Source organism: Dermacentor variabilis, chromosome 7, assembly GCF_050947875.1.
Source record: "Dermacentor variabilis isolate Ectoservices chromosome 7, ASM5094787v1, whole genome shotgun sequence".
In the NCBI taxonomy this organism is placed as follows: Eukaryota; Metazoa; Arthropoda; class Arachnida; order Ixodida; family Ixodidae; genus Dermacentor; species Dermacentor variabilis.
The window spans coordinates 115,170,386-115,194,379 of record NC_134574.1 but is presented as its reverse complement, the minus strand read 5'-3'; the positions used below and the strand labels follow the sequence as shown (position 1 = coordinate 115,194,379).

Here is a 23,994-nt window from a genome sequence, read left to right as displayed (position 1 = left end):
TTCTTAAATGAAATGGCCGACCCACTTGCACGCACATCCCTAGATGGACTAGTCACGTATGTTTTGCCAACTACCTCTTTGACAATCTAAAATTATCTCTTTCAAAATAATCTGCGTATCGGACATTCCAAATAATAGACAAACTATTTGCTTTACCCCTGGAAGAATAAGTGGTGTCGCACATGTAAACTTGAGATCTCCCTCAGAAATTGACCATGCCGTATTCCACCATTAAATTTTTATCTACACAGGTCTGGTCTGGCGCTGTCCTCTGTATGTCATTTCTGCAAAGAACCTGAAGCCATCGGATGGATGGGAAAACTTTATTGAGGTCCGTCGGAACATGCAATAGCACGTAGCGGGCCGCTGCCACGTCGGGACAGAAAGACCTAGCCTTTCCGCCACGTCGCGGACCCGTTGGACTGTCCATAGTTCGGGCTTCGAAATCGGGACCGCGTCGGACAGCCTCCCACTTGCATGACGTAACGTCTTCGTCGCCCCGTAATGCAGGGCACCACCAGAGCATGTGATCTAAGTTGGCAAAGTCTGAGCAAAGCGTGAAAGAGTTTGACGTTTGGATTTCGGGATAGATCCGGTGTTAGAGGGCGGGCCTAGGCTAGCTTAGAGGGCCCGACTGTTCAACTTATTGTGCTGCGGCGGATACTTCCGCCTCCCCAGATAAAAGTACTTTGTGAGTTCGTTGTACGAGGCATGAGGATCCCTATTATCCGGAACCTCAGCGCCGCGCCAACCGATAGCTACGCGGTCGATGACTCCTCGCGCTGCTCTGTGGGCCGACTCGTTGAGGTTGAACGGGGTGACCTCGATCTGTCCCATTTGAGCGGGGAACAAGATGGTCGTGTGTTGCTTGATTTCCTTGTCCCGTATTATCCGCAAGACCGGTTTCGAGTTGGTGCCCTTGGTGAATGCTTGGACGGCCGATCTTGAGTCACTGTATATCGTCGTTCTGCCATCGTCCAGCAGGGCCAACGCTGTTAGGCCTGTTCCGCGACCTCGGCCGCCGTCGTCTGGACGGTCGAGGAGTTTGTGATTTTCCCTTCTTGATCGACGCTGACTGTAGCGAACGCCTTTCCGTCAGGGTACCTGGCTGCATGGACTAAACAGCAACTCTGGGCGCCTGCGCCGACATCTTCTTGGAGAGCTTTAGCCCTAGCCCTTCGTCTGTCCACGTTGTACTCGCGGTGGACATGTCGATGAATGAAGGCAACGGTAATGCACTCTCTGTGTTCTCGAGGTATGCTGTAGAAACTGGTCTCGATCTCCGTTGGGGGAACGCCAGGCTCTTTCACGATGTTTCTTCCGGCATTGGTGGTACACAGTCTGGTACCTTTGCCTTTGACTCCGCTATATCTTCTAGCGTGCTGTGCATGCCGAGGTGGAGCAGTCGCTCTGACCTCGTGTACATGGGAAGCCCGAGGGATCTCTTGACCGCCTTTCTGATCAACGCCTTCAGCTTGTCCAGTTCCGACCTCTGCCAGTTGTGCATGGCCGCGACGTAGGTAAAGCGACACATCATCATCATCATCATCATCATCATCATCATCATCATCATCATCATCATCATCATCATCATCATCATCATCATCATCAGCCTGGTTACGCCCACTGCAGGGCAAAGGCCTCTCCCATACTTCTCCAACTACCCCAGTCATGTACTAATTGTGACCATGCCGTCCCTGCAAACTTCTTTGCGACACATCACAAAAGCATGAACCAACCGGATAACGTTGTCCTCGCTCGGTCCTTGCTGCTAGTTTGTAACCCTTCTTATCAACCTGATGGCATTGTCCGCTGGTGTGCTTCAGTACCGCCTGGTTATTGGAGCCGTTCGATTCGATCGTCATACCCAGAACCCGGAGAGACTCCATCCTGGGGATGAGACAGCCCTCACTAGTCCTTAGAATGCTGCCAATGTCCTCTACAGGCCTCCAACTTTTCGGTTCGGTGCCCCTGCGCTTGGTCCTGTATAGTAGTATCTCTGATTTCCGCAGCGAGCATTTGAGGCTGGTCGGTCTCAGGAAGCCATCGAGGTCTTCTGTGACCCCAATGACTACTTGAAGTGCAGCCTCTAAGCGCCCGTTGATACCACCGGTGCACCACATGGTGACGTCGTCTGCATATGTCTTGTGCTTAATGCCGTCGACCTCCGAGAGTTTCTTCGATAGACCAATCATGGCGAGGTTAAAGAGGGCCGGGGTTATGGCTGACCCTTGTGACGTCCATCTAAAACCAAGCCTAACAGAGCCTGACGCGAGGTCTCCCACTTGGAGGATGGCTTCTCTGTCCGCCAGGAAAGATCTCGTGAAGCCATGAAAGTGTTTGCCCAAGCCAATGCTCGAGATTGTTCCCAAGACAAAGGAATGGAGGCTGTTGTCGAAGGCCTTTTCCAAGTACAGGCGAAGTGTGGCTCCCGTGTCTCTCGTGTTGTGATCGACGACCTTATCCTTGTTCAGCGTCATGTCGTCTTGCATCGAAAGACCGGCTCTGAAGCCTATAATGCTGTGGGGATAGACGTCCTTGTCTTCCAAGTACCGGGAGACCCTGTTGTGGATTGCTTGCTCGGCCACCTTCCCACACACGGAGTGAGCGAGATGGGCCTGAGATTGTCGAGACTGGGCGGCTTGCCGGGCTTGGGAATGAGGATGGTGGTGGCCGTCTTCCACATTCCCGGAACTTTGTCGCTGCTCAATGCCGGGTTGACGATCTCGGTCGGGTACTCTATTGATTTATCGTCCAGGTTCTTCAGGGCCTTGTTCGTGATCTTGTCCGCACCGGGGGACCATCTGCCGTTTAAGTCGTGTAGGGCCCCATCTGACTTCTTCAACCCCAAACTCCGCGTCCAGCTCCGGGTTTTCGGAGCCCCCATAATCCTTGAGGGGGTAGTCGCCGGGCCGGAAACCGTGGTTAGGTACTTGTTCTCCAGCTTCCCTAGAACTTCGTCGTCCGAGGATTTCTGCGTGGCTGCGTGTAAAATGCGTGCCACCGTGCTTCGTTGGTGCGACTTAGTATTCGTCTCGTCCAGAAAGTGCTTCAGTAGGTTCCAAGACCCCCCTTTGCGCATATGACCGTCTATAGAATTGCGGACATCGTCCCGCTGATTTCTGGAGAGGACCTTGCAATGCTCCTCTCTTTTCTTGTGGACTTCGGCAATCTTCTTTCGGAGCCTTCTGTTGAGACGCTGCCCTTTTCACCTGGACAGCAAGGACTGGTTGGTATCGAGAAGATGGGTGAGCCTGCTATCCATCTTTTCGACCGGAAGATACGTGCTAACTTCCTTGGTGGCAGCCTCGGTGTCTCTTCCGACCTGTTTAGTACAGCGTTCGAGATCGGGCTTCACCTTCACGTCTTCCCCATATTCCTCCCTAATCTTGCGAAACTTGTCCCAGTTGGTGACTCTGAACTTGCGCACTCTTCTCTGCTCTAGTCACAGGGCTGTGGCCGGGATGCGTACTTATAATTGCTAGTAGGTAGAGCGAGGCGTAGCACTTGCGGAGGCGCCAGACGTTTGCGAGCATGCGCGAGTAAGAGCTGGTGCGAGAGAGAAAATAGCGGCTTTTGCTCCTTGAATGTATGACTGTGCCTAGGCACTACGGAGGAGTTTCTTAGCGCGTGTTGTATGCGTTTGTACCTAGGCGTGCCGGCATTGCACAGTGGGCTCAAGTTTGTTTACGCTCGGACGCTGGCTGCCAGCGCGGTGAAACAGGTGATAACATCGCAGATGTTTCCGTGGGAGCAATAGGGACCGTGGAAGAGGCCGATCCGCATATATTGAAAATGTAGAAGGCACAGCTTCTTAGAAACCGCGGTTGAACGCGAGTGGTTGAAAGGGAACCGGTGACACTTGATGGCCCCGCAACCGCTATCATACGCCACTCCCCCTAACGCGTTTTACGCTAACCTAACTTAGCGTTAACCCAGCCTAACGTTAACCTAGCCTAACCTTAACCCAACCTAACGAGGCTGAGACAGAAAGACAACAATGCCACGGCGTGACCGTTGTGAGAACACGCCGCGCCACGGCGATTTTTACGCTAACATAGCGTAACGCAACGTTAAGGTAACCCAACCTAAGATAACGTTAGCCTAACCTAATGTAACATAACGGGGCCGAGAGGCAAAGGCAATAATCCGCTCGGCATAACCGCTGTGACGCCGCGGCACCCTAATGTTTTTTACGCTAACCTAACGTAACCTAAGCTAACGTAAAAATAACCTAAACATAACCTAACGGGGACGAGACGCAAAGCCAGTAATATTCACGGCGCGACATCAGGCAACTGCGTTCAACCGTGGTTGCTAAGGCACTGTGCGTTTATTTCACTCAAAGGGGACCGCTCAAAAACGCTCCTGAAAAGCCTCTACTACGGTCCTTATTGCTCCCCCAGGGAAATCACTGTTTCCTTCTTTTTGTTTGAAGGTAGAGCGCCTAAGGCGCGACAAAGTTCTAATCCGGCATGACTGACTCAGCACCAGCGCCGCATTCGCGAGAAAGTCTTTCCGTCATACCTTTAGACGCAGCGATCACCAAATGGGGTGTCAGTGCGCGCTGGTTCAGCTGTTTTACCGCGCCGGCAGCCAGCGTCCGAGCGCAAACAAACTCGACCCCCCTCCGTCATGCCGGCACGCCCAGAGACAAACGCACGCTACACGCGCAATGAAACTTCTCCCCCGTAGTGCCTAGGCAGAGTCACATATTCAAGGAGCAAAGGCCCCCAGACTCACTCTCTCTCACCTGCTCTTACTCGCGCCTGTGCAGAAACGTAGAGCGCCGCGAGAAACGCCACGCCCAGCTGTACCTACTAGCAGTTGTAAAAATGCGGCCGGGATGTAGTGGTCACTGTTGTCGTCACTGGTCACTGACATGTTGAGGTTGGCCCACTTAGCTTCCGCCGCTCCTTTGATGAAGGTGAGGTCCGAGGTTGTACCCGTGCTGGCCGACGTACCGCATCTAGTAGGGAATGGCGGGTCGGTGACGAGCATCAGGTCCCGGTTGAGCGCCCCTCCACAATGTTGCTCCACTTTGTAGCTGTCATACGGGTAGCCCCAGGTGTGACACTGAGCGTTAAAGTCGCTGCAATGATCATTAATCATGTTTTATTGAACTGCTGCGGATTCGTAATCCAGAGAAATAAATACTTTAAAAATCCATTCAGAAAGCTATGAACACTGAAAACATTCTCGCATTTGGGGCAACTACATTAGGTTTCAGCGACAGGAACGTATGCAGGGCCGGATGCGAGTTACTGGTGACGCAAGGAGAATGACGAGTTAATTTACTGATTTATTGTTTATTATTTAACAAAATTCAAATTTACGTTATTTACTGATTTATTACTTCTTAATTTACAAAATAGCTTGTTAAATTGATTAAAATTTATGACCTTCTAGCTTGCTCTCATTTCGAAAACACACGTTTTCCAATAATCGTTTTCCGTGTAACCGCCGGCTTCTCGGCCAATTCCCCGTAGTGGGTACACGCCATGGTATAGGAAGCAAGCAAGCAAGCAAGCAAGCATGCAAGCAAGCTAGGTAGACGGGCCAGCGTTGCCAGCGCTGCCATCGGCTGTGTAAATCCGCTATAAATCCAGCACGGTGAAATAATAAAATTTTCAATCAATCAATGTAAAAGAAAAATGCGAATTTATGCTTTCAATAATACTGCATGTAACTGAGTGCTGCCCTTGCCCATTGCATTGATAATTCTGGGCCTGTTTCGGAATTTTTTTTTTTTTGCGTGTCTGGTCCCGTCTCGCCTAATGCATGTGCCTGCACTTATTTTAGTCGTTTAACTGTGGATGTTCAGCGTGAATAATTATTTGCGCAGGCGTTCGCAGCCCGGCGGGGCCTCCAGCTCATCGAGACCAGCGCAAAGGAGGGCACCAACGTGGAACAGGCGTTTAAGGCGATTGCGGCAGTTATTATGCAGCGTTCGCCTCCGCGGGTCCCGAAAACTGGCCCACGCAACCACAGCTTCAGGCTCCATAGTACTCCGCGTGCCAAGCGCCGAGGGCGGTCTAGGTGCTGAAGGTAGTTTAGAAAGGTTTATTTAAATGAAGGGCGTAAAGATACGTCGCACGTGCACGTGAACATTTAATAAAGGCACACTCGAGGCAAAAACTAAGTCGACGTGGACTGTTTGAATAGCATTCCAGAAACCTCGCAACGCTTGTTTCGTGCCAAGACTTAGTTTACGGGAAAGCTGCATCTGAAGGGTCCGAGTACCTTTTTCAAAATTCACCGAATTTCACCGGAAGAGTGGTGACGTTGCATACGCTACCATCACCCTTTGCTGCTATCGGCGAATAAAATGGCACCCGACAGACGGCGGATACCGAGCCAAGTCAGAGCAGACGGATTCGTCGCTGCAGCTGCTCTTTGGTCAAGTGGCGTAGACCGTTCGGGCATACCGCATCATCACGTGGAAGTTGAATTCTCTGCTACTTGCAGTTTGTGCGAGTTTGGCGATCCGGAAAAACTAGCGCAGCATTATGCGATAACTACTGAAACACGAAAGCACCGGCGGCGCAGAGTCCAGCGACAACGCAACCTTTCGACCGCCCGCGTCGTTGTCAAGGGTAATTTCAACGACTAATTTTTTTTTGTAAAAATGAAATAGAACTGGACAAGTAGCATTTTATTTCGTCTTATAATACAATATAAGGATGTTTTGTGCAACGAGAGGTTGAGCATTATTGACAGAATTTAACAGAGGAGTGCCTTCCTCGTCGGGCAAGTACTTGACTGTCCCGAGGGGGTCTCTAATCATGTTCTGCATTTACCTCAATTTCTCGATTATTAAGGCCCTGTTCTCGTTAATATTGACGTCTTAGAGATTCTCAAGCAGTAATCTATTACTTTAGCTTGACCTAATATTTGCTATTAGGGTACCTTTAAACATCTTCCCGAAAATACGAGGGACCCACTGAGAGCATATAATAATAATAATAATAATAATAATAATAATAATAATAATAATAATAATAATAATAATAATAATAATAATAATAATAATAATAATAATCCTGGTTATGCCCACTGCAGGGCAAAGGGCTCTCCCATACTTCTCCAACAACCCCTGTCATGTACTAATTGTGGCCATGTTGTCCCTGCAAACGTCTTAATCTCATCCGCCCCCTGCTACGCTTCCCTTCCCTTGGAATCCAGTCCGTAACCCTTAATGACCATCGGTTATCTTCCCTCCTCATTACATGTCCTGCCCATGCCCATTTCTTTTGATTGATTTGAAATAAGATGTCATTAACTCGCGTTTGTTCCCTCACCCAATCTGCTCTTATCCCTTAACGTTACACCCATCATTCTTCTTCCCATAGCTCGTTGCGTCGTCCTCAATTGCATACCATATTGACCCCAAATGAGGACGGGGACAGCGGATGAGAACGCAAAAACGACACGGGTGGTAACTTGCAACTGGTTTATTCACGGCGACCCGCGGCAATATATAGAAAAATAGAACATGCGCAGAACGCAGCAACAAGGACACTCATCAGCGTAATGGGGCAACCAATTGTACAAAAATCTCCGATTGAAACAACCTAATGGAAGTATGACTAACACAGACTCGGCCTTTCTTTCTTATGCGATATGCCTTCATCAGTTCGCGTGCAGTCTGGTCCTGGCTTCTCCCCAGAATCTTTATCTCCTTAAAAAGTGGTGCACAGGGACAGGCATTGCAGTGCGATGGCCAGTGCGCCAATTCATCTTTCGCTAACTTCTGTTCATGTTCCCCCGCTCGATCCTTCAAGCACCGTGCCGTCCCGTCGGCCCTGTGTAAGACTTGTCACACATCAGGGGGATTCTTCACGTCACCTCCAGAGCGGTTAAAACAGGCACTGAACTGTGCATCATACACGCATGCCTGCCCAACCCCACATCCGAGCAGTGGGAAGTCGTGCTCACTAGCTCGGACCTTCGTGACCAGCAGCGACTGGTGCGTCGGGCCCGGGAGACTGCAATAGCCGCAGGAGCCCTGGACTGAGGGCGCCTCCCCGCACGAGCAAAAAGACACCTGCTGTGTCTTTTTTTTTCAATAAATTCTTCTTCCTCCTCCTCCTTCTCACCATCACATGTGCAAAGTGGGATTCTGGGCACATTAGGGAGAATCCCGAAGAGGTTAAGGGCAACCCAGACCACTTTCCCAGAATTGACAACCTAAGCTAACCGAGCAAAAGGGAGCTTATTTGCCAATGGGAATGTGCCACTCTCCAATTACGAAAACGATCCTTTAATTTTTCTCCGAGGCTGGGCGCAAGCGAACCCACGTTAAAAGACTTCCTCAAGGAGAGCGCTCCGACGCTTTAGCAGGTGGCGCCACAAATGCACTGAGCATTAGCCGCATTTCAACGAACGTCTTTCCCGTCAGCGCATTAGCGAGCTCGCGACAAGAGAGGTCAAAGCTAATGATAAGCCAGTCGCCAGTTCTCCGTATCTGCGCACCTTGTCTCACCACATGAAAAAGGCGGGTAGTAGATTCGGCATAGATGTCGCCTTCTAGGCAAGAAACAAACTGGGCCGCATCTGCACAGCGGTAGGAAGAAAGGTTGAAGGTAATGCACAGAATTAGAGTAATTTTGATGTTAAACACCCTGACGGGTCGGTTGACTTTGGAAAGGTGTAGTGTATCACATTCTCCTGTCCTGCGCGAAATGGTACATCGACCAAACAGGACGGTGCTTGAATAAGCGATTAATGGACCACAAAGCATTTTTCGAAAGGGCGGCCGCCGTCTAATCTGTACCTGCATTGTAAAGAATGTAAGTGCAAACCGCTGCTAAGAGAAACCAAGGTGCTGTCAAGACACACAGATAGTATAGCGAGGGCGATTGCTGAAGCATTGTTTATTCATAAGTCCGGTGACATGTGCGTGGCGAGGCCATGAGTGAGTCTGCACGAACTAGAAATCGGTTATTTAACCACTCATTTTTAAGGTGCTACACGCGTTTGTGCCAGGGAGTACATTTTGATTGTTTTTCAATATAAACCATTGTTGCTAGTCTGGGCTCGTCTGTGTTTTCTACCTCGTCCCTGTTCGTTCGCGCCATTCTTCTTTGAGTATGCATTACCAACACGTTCAACAGCTAGTACGTTTCCTCTAGAGTTGGTTTTATTACCTCTATGCCACCTGCTGAGTACGTTCCATGGATTTCCCATGGGCTCCGTCATATGCCGGCGGGCGTTGCAATCTGGGTGGCCATAGTGTCACTTTTATGATTACGACAGTTGCCGCGAAGCTGTCGTTGGCGTGTCAATGTGCTGGGTACAAATAATGAGAGAGGTTTTAAATACAAAATCGAAATCGAGATCAAATAAGGAAAAGGTTCGATAGCGATAGATGTAGTGAAATCTGAATAACTCGTGCAGGCTATGTGACTATTTTTCCCTGCCCTGTTTCGATCCCTCAAGAGAAAAGTGTATAATAGCTGCGTCTTACCAGTACTCACCTACGGGGCAGAAGCCTGGAGGCTTACGAAAAGGGTCCTACTTAAATTGAGGACGACGCAACGAGCTATGGAAAGAAGAATGATTGGTGTAACGTTAAGGGATAAGAAAAGAGCAGATTGGGGGAGGGAACAAACGCTAGTTAATGACATCTTAGTTGAAATCAAGAAAAGGAAATGGGGGGGGGGGCATGGGCAGGACATGTAATGAGGAGGGAAGGTAACCGATGGTCATTAAGGGTTACGGACTGGATTACAAGGGAAGGGAAGCGTAGCTGGGGGCGGCAGAAAGTTAGGTGGCCGGATGAGATCAAAGAGTTTGCAGGGACAGCATGGCCACAATTGTGTGGCCACATCAGCCACAACCAGGCTGATGATGATGATGCTGGTTCATAGGGGATGCCACTAAATATCATCATCATGTGATGCGTCGGTCCCGTGGTTGCAACAACTCGCCCGTGGCTCTGTGGTACTTACAATGGTTGTAAATGTAATGTAGCTTTCTTCGCAGTACTCGCAGTATCGGGCGAACGTAATTCGCACATTACCTTTTAATGCGGAAGCATTAATTGTCCCAACACGCTAAAATCAGCTGTCGTCGGTGGCGTGACCGAGCGATGGTATTAAAGATGGCTGATGGCGCAAAGAGTAAAAATACCTCAAAAATGCTCTGGTCGACGTCAGATTTCTCAGGGAGTTTTTCTCTAAATAAAGTAAATGACTTTGAAAATGAAATTTGGGCTTCGCCATACACGGCCCGAGCTGGGCTCGGGCTTCAAACGGCCTGCCCTGGCAAGGCCCGGGCCGGGCCCCTACAATGCTCTATTAAACGTACCCGAGTTAAAGCGTCCTGTACAGTTGAAGCGCGCCGTGTGATAACGCATGTGACATTTTTGCTCTTTAAGAAATTTCAATAAGCGTGCAATGGGACCGTCAGGAACTTTTTCAGGTAGGTAAATGCGCCTCCAGGAGAGGTGCTCGAGCAAGGATGGTACCTAAGAATGTGTTCGTCCTTACCTAAGAGACGCATTCCTTATTGTTGAATGTGACACAAAAAGTCATTGACTTCCGGGAAAACGTCACCGGCGTGCGTTCCCTTGTTGAGACCTCAAGCAATTGCACGTGCGCGCCTCAAGACGCGTTATGCATCGGACGTCCAGATGCAGATGTCACCGGAGCATACTGAGAACTGGACTTGGTAGGTATTATACGAGACCAAGATGTACAATATGCGGGGCCCGAGGCACCACCTTTGCGAACACCGTGGCGCGTGTCGTGTTGAGGTCGGACAATCTTCTAGTGTATCAAGAATGACCTCACATGTGTAAGTCACTGCGGCTACAGCGACACACTGGGCATGCCATGGTCTATCGATTTTAAAGAACACGAAGTTTGGCATTTTGAGCAACACAATCGTACGTCTTTTTTCCCGCCAGGAAGCGCAGTTAGGAATGTCCGTCTGCAAGACTTTCGATGTGAAACGTAAGCGACTAGAGCGATGACATTGTCAATTCAGTGATAGCGAAGTCAACTGTAGTTTGTGAATTCGACGCAGCATCTTTTGTGTGCAACATGCTGTCCTTAATTCAGCAGTGGCGTCAGGGGGGGCGGGGCAGGAGGGAGGGAGGACCAACCTGAATGCATTCAAAATTTCTAGGACGTGCTGCGTCGCCCACTGACTAGCGCCTCCCAGAATTTGTTGTAGGTGTCTCTGGTGTAGACCTCTTAGAGGGTGCAGCCCGTTGAGTGGCTGCTGTGTTGCGGTCGCCAATCGAGCCTTTGTATTCTCCGCGGCTCGTAGCCGAATGATGTGCACGTCAGCGCCCGGGGCAGAGTAACGGGCCGATGGAGAGAATGAGCTGAAGCAGTGAAGGGCTGACGGAACAGCGGGCTTGGTGTACACAGGTGCCACGTATACGTATACAAGTGCCTCGAAGCTTTGAGGCACTTGTATACGTGGTGCGCGACGTATTGATGCCAGCAGCGTCATATGAGAAGTGACGCGCACGCATGGTTTAGATTTGCTGTTCTTTATGCGATCGTTTTAAGATACTCCGCTGGACTACTTATGATAAACAAAAGCATCCGGTAGAACGAAACAACGGTTACAAATCTAACACACTCGCCTTCCACTTTGGGAAATAAACTACGAACGCCAAATATACCGTCTGTATCTATTTGCTGGCTCTTTCGCTAAAAATTGCACACGCATGCTCAACTTCGTGCTTCCATGTGCAGAGATTGCTTGAAGGCCTGAACTCTGACGAAAGTTGTCGCTAAAGCTTTGCGGACTGACTGGGCCATTCCCGAAGGTATAAATTACAGGTACTTTGTTGTATGCTAATGTTTATGAAGAAAAATTTTCGGCGTAATTAGGGACACTTGCCTGATAGACTATTGACTTTAATTTTTCAGCTGTTTCGTACAATCGATCCAGTAAATCCTGGAAATTATGGGACAGGCGTTGAAGCACGGGCTCCCGATTATTTAACTCTTGCCGAAATATACGATACAGCAGCGTCAATCAGCGCTGAATTCAGTGCCTGAAACTGCAGCAAGCGCTAAACCGAGCAATGAAGTCACAAAGAAAACGGGAAATTAAATTGTTTGTAATGAATCAAAAATAAAAAGTAACAGGCCGAAATACAAGCAGATATATATGCCAAGTAATAAGCAAAAATAGGAGTGTTGCGCCTTTAAATTATGTCACATTCGTTCTACAAAATGTGCCTTAAGGAATAGGAAAGAGTGGCAAGGTAAAGAAAGGGGGGAGAGGGCGGGGGGGGGGGGACTCGCCGAGCAGCCGCCACTATTGCCGGGAAGGCGACCGGCGTCGTCGGCTAATGGATTGACTTTTTGGTCGAGGTAACGTCGTTCAGAGCACTGGCAAACCGCACTCTCAAACTACGTGCACTTCAACGTCTCAGTATCTTGGGGAGCACGTGAAACGCGCCAATGATGATGGTCTGTGCTGCGTCCATCATAGCTCCCTGTAGTCCCGAGAAGGGACCTTTGCGACAATCGTCTCACATTAGGGTTATAAACGCAGTCCAATCAATTCATCTGAGAGAGAGAAAGCAACGAGCGGAAAGGCAGATAGGCCACCATGTGTATGCCGCTCTTTTAGCCATATCTGGCCCTTGAGCCATAAAGCCCCTTAAATCAGAGGATCCCTACACAGGGGCCTTATTCTTCCCGTTGTTAGGCGGATGTGCGTTAGACAACCATTTTCATCTGAGTGGGTATGTAATCACTCTCACGCGTTTCAATGCAGAAGAACCCCTTAAGACGAATGCCGAAGCGACGTTATAAACAGGTCAAGTCAAAGCACTTGCTCCACGTTGGGCCCGGTAGAAAAATAGGACTCCACTATCAAGCAGGAGAGGTCTACGATCGGACATAAACGCAGCCAGTTGTGCAGTTGCAGTGATAGTTGAGCTTGTACAAGTAGTGTTGTGATTGTTGAAGTCCCCGATGAAAAACAACAAATCAAGGTTCGCTGTCAATCTGTCTCCCCAGTATTTTGCATGGAAACCGAGTTTAAAAGAAGATTAGTACACAACCACGAATGAACAGGTGAGCACTCTATTTGTAGTGGTTAAGCACACACATTATCATCATGAGGAGGTATTGGACGACATGAAGTAACTTCGCGACGAACAAATACGAAAACCTTGCTGCCTACACTAGTAGTTGAGGGGGTGATTGATTCCTAGCCGTATAGTCTGTTTGGATTTGGTAACTTTAGTTCACAGATAACGACGATTGAAAGTTATTTCGCATTTGCGAACTCAAGAAAATTGAAGATGTCAGATCCGAGTTTCCCGACGCTTCACTAATACTCCTCCTACCTTTTCGCGAAATGATTATTGGTTGTCATCTTCGTCTCTCATCGAGGATCGTTAAGGCTGCACCCAATGCGTCCAGCCCTTTCACAACAGTCTGAGCTGACAGAATGATAACATCGAGTAGAGATTTGAACCTCGAAATAATTTACCGGCTTGGCCTTGGCACCTATAGATTGAGGCAGGATTGGTAGTGGGCATCAATAGGTGAGCCTGCCTGGCAGGCTGTGTTCGCAGGAGCCAGCCTTTCAAGGAAAATCTGTTTTATTGCAGTGTTTCTTTTGTTGTGAAATCTAACAATCATCGAAGTTATCGAATTAGGCACAATATGTGTACGAGCAGCACCTTGTCTTGTATGATTCGAAAATGCAACATCGCGACTTCTGACAAGGACATAAAGCGATTACATTGTGAATCACGCAGAAGCAACTGTAGCCCGAACTTTGCAGTTACTAAGTGAATATTAAAAGTTGTCTTGTATACTTACATCACTGCGAAGCTCGTGGAAGCTCATTGTATTTTCTCCGAAAGCATGGGTTCCGCATGCATTAGGCCAACGAATGCTGCTTAAAAGAGCGATCACCAATTTATACAGTACTAGAACGCTGTTAACTTGTAAGGTTCGTAACAGCGCAACGCAAGATACGGACAAAAAGGAGATATTGACGATGACGCGGCGCTGACTCTCAACGGATAGTTTATTGAAGATATGCCACACACACACACACACACACACACACACACACACACACACACACACACACACACACACACACACACACACACACACACACACACACACACACACACACACACATATATATATATATATATATATATATATATATATATATATATATATATAGGTGCCAATTAATAAACGATGACATGCACGAGACAGAAATACACCAAGGCAACTGTGACCAACTGATGCATAATCAAAGGTAACAAAGGTAACGCACTTCCTTGTCATGAAGAGCGATAGGCGGTTCGCTGATACATGCCTTGTCCCTAATTTTTATATTGTAATCCTCAGTGATTTCTCTTGTCAAGGCATGCATCAGTGAACTGTCTATCGCTCTTCATAACAAGGAACTGCGTTACCTTTGTCACCTTTGATTATACATCAGTTGGTCACAGTTGCCTTGATGCCTCTCTGTGTCTCGTGCATGTCATGGTTTTCGAACTGGCATCTATATAAATGTTATACATATATTCAATAAAATATCAGTTGAAACTTGAGAGTCAGCGCCGTGTCGTCGTTTTTACCTTCTTTTTGTCCGTGTCTTGTGTTGCGCTGTTACGAGCCTTACAATGAATACTAACCAACTGGCCCAACTTGACGTATTGACGCCGTGAACTTGCTTTGCACTTGAAAAGATATCGGTAGAATTACGATAGCACATCTATCGCATCGTTTACCGCATGTGCTATTTAGACGTGTGCATTCCCAAACTTCGTAATTTTGACTTCGATGAACCTCCTTAAATCGTTTTACATTTTACCCTAATCTGGAGTCGTAAACTTGTATGGCAAGGACTGGCCACATATAGCCTTGGTATATCTAACCCCGTGCTGTTTTCGAGACACCAGAATTATAAGGAAATGGCAAATTATAAAAATCATCGATCATGGTGAATGTCACGGCAAAAATGGAATGTAATTCAGCAGCACGCATAAATTATTGCGGAAACCTATCATGCTCTGAAAATTACTTGATATAATGAATGAGCTGTAAACATAAAACACTCGACTGTGCTCGACTGTGCTAACAAGCGAACTAGCTGGGTGAGCTAGCAGGAAAGCAATCCAAATCCTAGGGGTATCAAAACACTACCCATGATTCATACGGTCGTTGAAAGAAGTTTACCGGTAATTTACACCCTACACTATACTCGTACAAATGCCCCTTTTGTGACGACTATGCCTCCTTATACCACATGGGCGTGCCCCAACATAAAGGCAGCACCGCAAGCGCCCAACCCGACACCCGAGCAGTGGGAGGCCGTGCTGACTAGCTCGGACTCTGGTGACCAGCAGCGTCTGGTGCGTTGGGCCCGGGGAGAGCAAGAGCTGCAGGAGCCCTGGACTGTGGGCGCCAACCCTTGCAAGCAAAAAGACACCTGCTGGAATTTTTTTCAATAAATGTTTTTCCTTCTCCTGCCCCTCCTCCTCCTCCCTGTAACCTTATCACTAAACTATGTTACCTACTCCCTATAATCTTATCATTAAACTGTATGTTACCATTAGCCACACTCAACACCACGAAATAAGTAGAACTTATTTTCAGGGAGGGCAAGTTGGGCACTTCCAATTCCGCCTTATTGTGAAATGCGCCAACTTGTCATTTGTGATTGGCTCGACAAGGCGGCTGCACCGTCGGCTGTTGGCTCGACATGACGACATGACATGACGGAATTTGGCAGCGTCGACAATGGAAACACGAGAGGTTCTTTCGGGCCTACTGCTGATCCAGGGCGGTGGTTCCAGCCTGCTCACCGAGATTACTGCAATTTCGCGAAGCGTTCTGACACAAAGACAAGCCTCCCCGCGTTTTCGTCTCCCCGACTCCCTTACCCTTGGCTACACGCCTCTGACGCGGGACGAGAAGCTGCGGTGCAGAAGTGCGCAGACGTAGGCTGCGAGAAGGCAAAACGAAACGGCAGTGGCATTTATTTATTTTTTTTGTCCGTTTGCACGTTGACCTCGTCGCCCGGCCATCGACGCCGCGCATACGTGTTCTTACGAGCGTCGAGCTGTTCTCGCGACGCCGGCGCGCACGTTGGTTCGCCTCGCCTCGTCGGCGACCCGCCCGTCTGGCCCACCCTGCCCACGACGCCGAGCCGCGATCTCGCAGGCAACCACCCGCCGCAGACGCTGTTCCACTTTCACCGACCCGTCCGGTGGCTTGCAGAAGCCTGCTCATTTCCTCGCACGAGGAAGCGACGCCGGCTTTGAAAGAAACCGCTAGCCGAGTCGGCAGCGGCTCCGCTCGCTTCTGCTGCTTCTGATGTTGCACCCCCTGCCCAGCTTGCTCCCTCGGAGCGTCTTCTAGCGAATAATAAAACAAAAAAAGAGGAACTAATGAAAAATAAAGTGCTAGGAAAGGCACAGTGAGATTGCTCGCTCAAAGGCATAGAGCGACCGAAGCCTTTGGGCGTGGAAAGAAGCGCGAGCGCGCTGTTCATTTCTTTTTGTTGCTGTCCGACAAGGGGGGTGCGACAGGTGGGGTTGGTGGCCCCGATTGTCTAGTTCTTTTTCTGCTTCTTGTATAGACAGCCTGTGCAAAGCTGCCCACGCCTACTCGAGAGAATCACCTTCCTCCCTCTTTCCCCCCCCCAATCTTCCTCCTCGAGCTACCGCTTCTCCGATTTGTGCCGTTATGTTCCTTGTAGGTTATAAAAAGCCGCGCTGGTCGTCTCGCTATCCTTTTTTTCGGGAACCCGGTGGTCTTGTTTGGAGAGTGCTCTCGATCGCCAAGCAGCAGAGGTGTTCGGTGCTGGATATTGGCTGAGTATCGTCGCCGCTCAAGTCTCGCGCTTCGCTTCACCGCCGTTTAGCGACTTTCAATTGGAGGAGGAGCGACCGGGACTTCAGTAACGAAGATGCTCGCCGTTACGTCTCTTCTAATCGTTGGTGAGCGACTGCGCGATGACCGAGTTATGCCTATAGTTACGGGGAAGTAGAAGCCATTTACTTATTCTTACCAAACCGTTGTACGGGACTGCGATCAGTTGGTCGCTGTTAAGCCTAACCTCCCGCGCCTATAGCTCGCCTTTACCTGTAGAAGCTGCGAAGAATTTAGGCGTATGCTGTTCGGAACTATTTCTCTCGTGCGCGTAAGGGTAGCGCATCAAAGAAAAAAGAAAGGGTAAAGGTGGTTGCACTAAACAAGCGCGTAGAAGATAGAATGGCAGAAATATTAGGCCTATGAAGGTGGAACGAGAAATCGTGGTCGCTTCCATTTTTACCTCAGCATGTCAATGCTAGGTAAGTTGAGGGTACTTCTGGGAGCTGCGAGTCACCAGTAGCAGCTCCGTTTTGCCACAGAGTAGCTTAATTCAATGCATTTCCCGTAATACATGCTCGGCGCAGAACCTTATGCGCACGTGCTATACTCAGGAAGGCGACAATGGGCCAAGCGGTAAGGAACTCCATCGCAGAAATTATAGGCTTAGAGTTGCCTTGAAAGCACGCGTTCGTACACTGTAAGCAGCGGCTCGTAATATAAGTTCCCGTACAGTTCTTAAAGCGAGGCTTTTTCTTCCTTATACTTTGTGGCTGCTGTTTTGCCAAGCAGTCGACAGTTTTTACAACTGAGTATGAGCCCGAATTGGAACCTTGGGCCACTCGGTATATGCGACTGAGTGCAACCTCATTTGCGTTACATTTGCGTAAATGTAAGTGCCATTTTCAATAATTCGTACAAACATCACTGTCGCTAGCGTTAGTTTGCATAACATTAACACACAAAAAGAATGATTTGCTTTACGCGAAGTCCCACGTAACATTGGGACAGCCGTTATTTTATTCTTTATTTTAGTAATTGCGTAACGATTGATTGTGCGTGCGCAATATTTTCAACCGGCGCATAAAACGTGTGACACCTTGGTATGCATAGCATGCACTAATTTGCGATGGCGTAGACAGCCGAAGATGCAATCGGTCCACGAGTTGCTTCTTTAAAGAACTGAATTATTGCATAAAAACGAATGTAACATGTACCAACCAGCTTGAGATAGCCTTGTTTTGACCGAATTATATTGGCTAAATCAAGTATAAGAGGGACGGGAGAGTGAGGACGGCAGAACACATAGAGCAGTGGAACAACATACTCAATCCGTAAATTGGCGTGGCAGGAAAAGCTATGATGATGCTGCTTTTAAGTCCTCAAGTTTGCCTATCGTTAGCGCTGACACTTCTACCTAGTTCTTTAGCCTCCGTTTATATTTAGAGCTGTAGGATTCTTCACTGACTGAAGTGGTTGGCAAGTTAGAGTTGACTATTATCCAAGAAGTCCCGGTTCTCATTCCTGTACTCTCTACAGAAGAACCTGGTGCTGAGACCCTAATTGAATTACACGTATGTGTTGCATGCAATTGCATGCGCATCTATGTGTTAGTGTCGGCGATCACACGACGTGGGCTCAAACTACACTAAGCATTCTGCGTGCGCTAGCCGCGTAGGGCACTTGACACTTTCTATAGTAACGGCTTCGCCATTGCATGCTACTTTGTTCCTGGTTTTACTTGATCAATAACACTAGACGAAGACTGACTGCACAGAGAGGTTTAAGGAGACACACAAGAGTTCGCCACAGCGGTCTAGAGCCACAGAAATAATAGCGAGTTTCAAACCTTAACGGACTTCCTCTTGACTGCTCCTTTCTGCTCAGAAACACTGACCTAGTTTTAGAGAACTGCGTTCGGATAGGTTTGTTGCCTATAGATCGGCAAACGCTTCTAGTATAACATTGGTCGGGACAGACAGTGACTACCTGACCTGAACAGCCGGCTGTGAGCAAAGACAAGAAGAGCCACAATTTCGGCCACCCCTGCACTAGAGAATACAGAGCTCATCCTTGATGTAGGTTTCCTTGTTTGATTGATTGATTTAATTTATATGGTTTACGTAATGTCCCCAAGCAACAATAGGATATAAAAGACGACTATGCACATAGAAGACTCGTGATAAATTTTTCACCATTCGAGTTTCTTTAACGTGTCCCCAAATCGAAGTGGAGTTCTTGTACTTCGACTGCATCGAAATATGGCCTCCATCGACGGAAACCAAGCCTGGAACCTCGTGCTCAAGCATCATAGATACTGAGGCATCGCAGTGGGTACCCTGTAGTGTAAAAAATAATTTCTGCGGTTGTATGAGCTGTAACCGCGATATGATTATGAGGCATGCTGTAGTGCGGTACTGTAGATTAATTTTTTTTACCGTGCACCTGAACCTTCGTGCGCGATAGTATTCCCATGCCGGCGCCTTCGAAATGCGAGCACGATCGCCGAAGATGGCTTCAAACCAACTCAGAGGTGCGGCGGCGGGTCCCCTGAGAGGAAGGGATGGGAGAGGAAGAGGGGTGTGTGTATGCTCTCACTGTGTAGTTGTGTATTTTGCTTTCCAAACGATGAAACAGTTGGCTGTGTCGCTCCTAATCCCTAGGCGTTTGCCGATTTGTCCATTTACGAAAAAAAAGCTCAGCCTAATTGCAAAATTAAGTTTAAAACGAATATTAAAAAGAAAAATTAAGTTCGTTCGGTCAGGTGAAACGTTACTTCTAACGTCATTTTTGAATAATTGGCTGCGGAAATGTTTATTGCTAACGGAAAAAGCACCAAGGTCACTTCACTCGCTGCTGCTGTCGCGTTTGCTCACGCCAGCATTTCGACAGCGAGTGACTGGCATCATCGAGTGTGATGTGTTCATGTTGCGCTCTGACACCTAGCTTGCTAGTTTAGTCAGCAAGTGAATGTTTACGAGTTGATATGGCCGATAAAAAGTAATACGCTTACTTCGTATGGCTGTCTGTCAATTTGCTATCGCAATCGATTCTTCGCCTTTCGGGCGAAACTGCGACTCTTTTGGTTTGTTGCTAGCTGACAACGGGGGGAACTGCTTAAACTGGGTGAGCTCCAAAAGCGCTGGTTTCAATTCGAGTACCCATATTTGGAGAATGTGGGTAAAGACTTGGACCTTACCTACCTGAAAGAAGTGGCAAGTGGTCTTCCCTGACGCCAAGTGGTGAATCCTAAAGAAAGAACTGAATAGGTTGAAAATTAAATTACGGGGATTTGCCTGCCAAAATCACAATTTGATTATGAGGCACGTCGTAGGGGCAGACTCTGGAAAGTTGGGCCCCCTGGGGTTCTTTAATGTGCACCTAAATCGGAGTGCGCTGGTGTTTTCGAATTTTGCCCCCATCGAAATGCGGCCGCCGTGGCCAAACTGAAAAGTGAAGATTTGCGTATCGCTGCTTCGAGGTTGTCTTTTTGTCGCACAAGCAAGAAGGTATCAGGTCGTGTTAGACTCCCAGGTGACAGTATAGAAAAATTACGCCAAGTGAGATGCATCGCGCAAGCTGTTTTTACACTTACTGGCGGGCTTGTATATAGTTTGCAGGTAACAATCCAGTCATTTTGCAAACTGACGACTGCGTCAATTTCATCTCCGCACTCAACAACAGCTAGCAGCAATTTGATTTTTCAGTGAGCCAGGGTCACGCATGATAAGGTCGTACTCAGTAAGTTGCACTTTTGCAATTCTTATAAAAAAAAGATAAATCCGTTTGACTAGTGATAATATTGGACGAGTGGCCTGATCGGCAATTCGTGAAACTCCTTATGCTTTTTGGCAGCACGAAAGATGCGAAGTATCGCTTTTTTTTCTAATTTATTTCCACTCTGTCTGCATGCGTGTGCTTCTTCAGAAGAAATAACGTGAATGTTAAGAGGAGGTATTTTATTTTCGGGGACAAAAAATTCAGTTTACAATAATTTCTGCACAGTCCGTTCATTGTCCCAATCACTCATAATATTGCGATATGATTTTATTGACAGCAAGTGCGATGTTATTTATTTTCAGTCCAAAATAGACTTCACTGTTTGCAAATGCAGCTCATCCTTATATTGCTCGCAGGACGCTAGGCGCCTTGACTAACACATAGAAATGGCTAGAAAATTGGTGATTTGAATATACGTAAATCAGAAACAGCTGTCCGTGGATCTTAACTTCATGCAAGAAATGAAAAGTCCAAAATAGCATGTCACCTCTCCTTTCAAAATTAACCTGGCAAGACGCTCCGGAGGGGGACTGCCAATTAACATTCAAGAAAATTGAATCGCGACAAATCTGGGCCTCGTATTTCCATCCATGCTTAGAGATGGCGCAAAACTGACAAATACGCGACGAACATGCACCAGCGAGTGCGTGCCCGCGTCAAATATACGGCGACTTAGCTACGAGTTTGAACCAACCTGTCCGATTACATTGTTTGACTTTCATGTCATGATCTACTCCAGAGAAAATGAGCACAACATTCAAGACTGACCACTGCCCCGCCCAAGCGCTCCCAGGTTGTCCTCGATGGGTGTCAGTGGGCGCGTGGACTCTTCCTTCGTGGGCGACCGGGGAACAGGAAGTAGTTTGCGGAAGGAAATTGCGGGGTGCCTACCTCCACCAATTACGAGTAGTCAGGCGGTTCGCTATGTTTTCCTGCGCTCGCTTATCGTGGTCTCCGTCGCCAGCCTGCTCGTTATTTCCTGATCATTTGGCCCGAACACACATGGCCGAATAGGAGGAGTGCGGTCGCACGAGAGTATTCCGAGTTGGACACATATGGGGTAGTGCTCTCTGCCTCGCTTGACTGGTCGGCTGTCTTCTTGTTTCTGTGTAGCTGGGCGCTAGCCGTAAGCGCCTCGTGGTATTGATTGATTATACATTAAATGTATTGAAGGAGGTGTCTTATCCTCTTTGAGACGCTGGCTGGTATTCTGCTCCGAAGCGTGATTTAAAAATTAAGGAAAAGCATGGTAATGTTGCCCTCATAATGCAGGGCATGGATACTGGCGCAGTGTTACACTCGCACATCTCACGCACATTTGCGCATTGCATAGTTTGCACTTGCACTTGCGCACAGTTGCACTTGCACACATCACGCCAGTAGCGGACATCAAAACGATTTGGGCAGTGAACCCATAAAAGCTGTCGCTGTCACGAAAAGAAATGCTGTAAGTGAAGAATAAAGCCTTGGAAAGATGTCAAAGATGCTGAACTAATAGTTGGAGTTCAAGCGAAAAACTTCACCAACTTTCATTTTCACAAAACGAGTCCCGATACTAGTTAAGGTCAGCCACTGCAAAAAAGATTCAAAGAAAGGAAATCTATAGACAGTTCAATATGGTCATTCATCATCGGCTATGTGTAATTGCTACACTTGTAACAAACATAGACACACACGCTTAAATAAGCGTTATAAATCTCTAATAATTTTCCAGGTTCCTATTTCTTGAATAACTTTTACCAGTGCATGTACTAACTCTATTTATGATGTTGCTGTTGTCCACTCACCTGAGAGTTGCTCCAATCACAGATCCTTGACAGAGGATAGTCCCCTGTTGCGCTTTGGCTATTACGTGCTAGAAGGTGCATCGCATTGTGGAAATACTCATTAATGCGGCCAAGTTCCTGCAGATGCCTGAAGCATACTACAGCCGCTGCTGGTGTTCTGGTATTTTCCTTTTGCATGCACTACGAAGGAGATGAAAGGAAATATGAAAAGAAAAACAGAATGCGATGAAGAGAAATGAGACGAGAGGGACGTTGTAGCTCGCGCTTTTTTTTTTTTTTTTGCTTTTAGCCTTGAGATGATTGATTAACTCGAGCTTAGTTCGAGCACAGCGAATGGAATTCTTGGCGAAATCGCAGCAGGAAAATGCCGGTAGATTTAGTTCGGAATATCCATTGTTCGAATGCAGGGCGAAATTGAATTAGGCCTGTCCGCTAATATTTAAGGATTCGTATGAAGAGTGAGGAGAAAGACATCCTTTAGTGATTCGATTTACAACACAATGAGCTGGAAGAGATACCATAAATAAAATATAACTGCTACAAAGGTATACGTTCGCCAACTCAGCCGTTGCATTAACCTTGCCCGAAGTAAACCGCATGTAATAATGAGCTTATGTTTGGATATTGGATAGGAGGATGAGAATCTGTCCCCTACTACGAAAAGCAGCTGTTCTTTCCAGTGAGTTGGTGGCTAAGGAAATAGACTAGTGAGTGAAAGAGAGAACGGGCAATAAAGAACGCAAGAGTTATTTAATGTTTAATTGAATCTGGTGCTATTTGAATTGAACCCATTCATTTATGTGAAGTAATTTGAACCAAATGAATTCATGTCGCTTTGGCGACATTACCAAAGGCAATAGTATTTCTTTATATGAAGGTTCAGCAACCACTCGCAAGTTCTGTGGTCTCAAATACATTAATAAGATAAACAAACAGCTATTGACATTACTCGCTAGGAAGTACGCTTTTATGTAGACGCATATATCACTCGAAAACTTGGGCTTATAGAACGAAGACCTGGAGTGCCAAATAAGTACACGTGGCTGGTATTTAGCGAAATTGGCATTTGAATGACGTAAGAGGCGTTAACTGATCGAGTAGATACTGCGACAATTGCTTGTAACTGCACACCTGAGTGCTATCGTGAAAACGAACATGAGGTATGGCAAGTTTTTTTTTGTAGAGTGATTGTGTTGCATTTGCCATTACAAATATGTTTTCTTTCTATATTCAAAGATTACGAACTGTCGTGTTTCCTCTTGGAATAGACAGCATTTAGCTTTCATAGCGGGACATTGCTGTTTACGAATGTCATAAAAGGCTTAAATAAAAAAAAACGCTGTGTACACAAGTAGCATACTGTCAGTTTCTTCTAGCTTTTTTTTTACGTGCGAGTAAAACAAAAAAAATTCTTCTAAAGAAAGTAAGGAATGGTGAAGGTTTCCCGTTTTTACATAATATAACGCACAGGCAAATTTATATAAGTTGGAAAGTAAATGTGCGGTTACAGAAGATCCAACGAAATAGACAGCTAAAAGATGGGCTCCAATACACACTGTGAAGGTGGTTGGCCAGCGAAGCTGTGGTATCACATGATC

At 47.4% G+C, this 23,994-nt stretch overlaps 1 protein-coding gene across 1 annotated transcript in view; it reads left to right on the top strand.

Annotated features, from left to right (window-relative positions):
* The first annotated feature begins 16,672 nt into the window (after positions 1-16,672).
* LOC142587801 (uncharacterized) overlaps positions 16,673-23,994 on the top strand; it is a 40,552-nt gene continuing 33,230 nt past the window's right edge. The window contains exon 1 of the mRNA XM_075699071.1: positions 16,673-16,957. Within this exon, the coding sequence (XP_075555186.1) occupies positions 16,927-16,957 (31 nt within the window). The 5' untranslated portion in view covers positions 16,673-16,926. The remainder of the gene's footprint in view (positions 16,958-23,994) is intronic.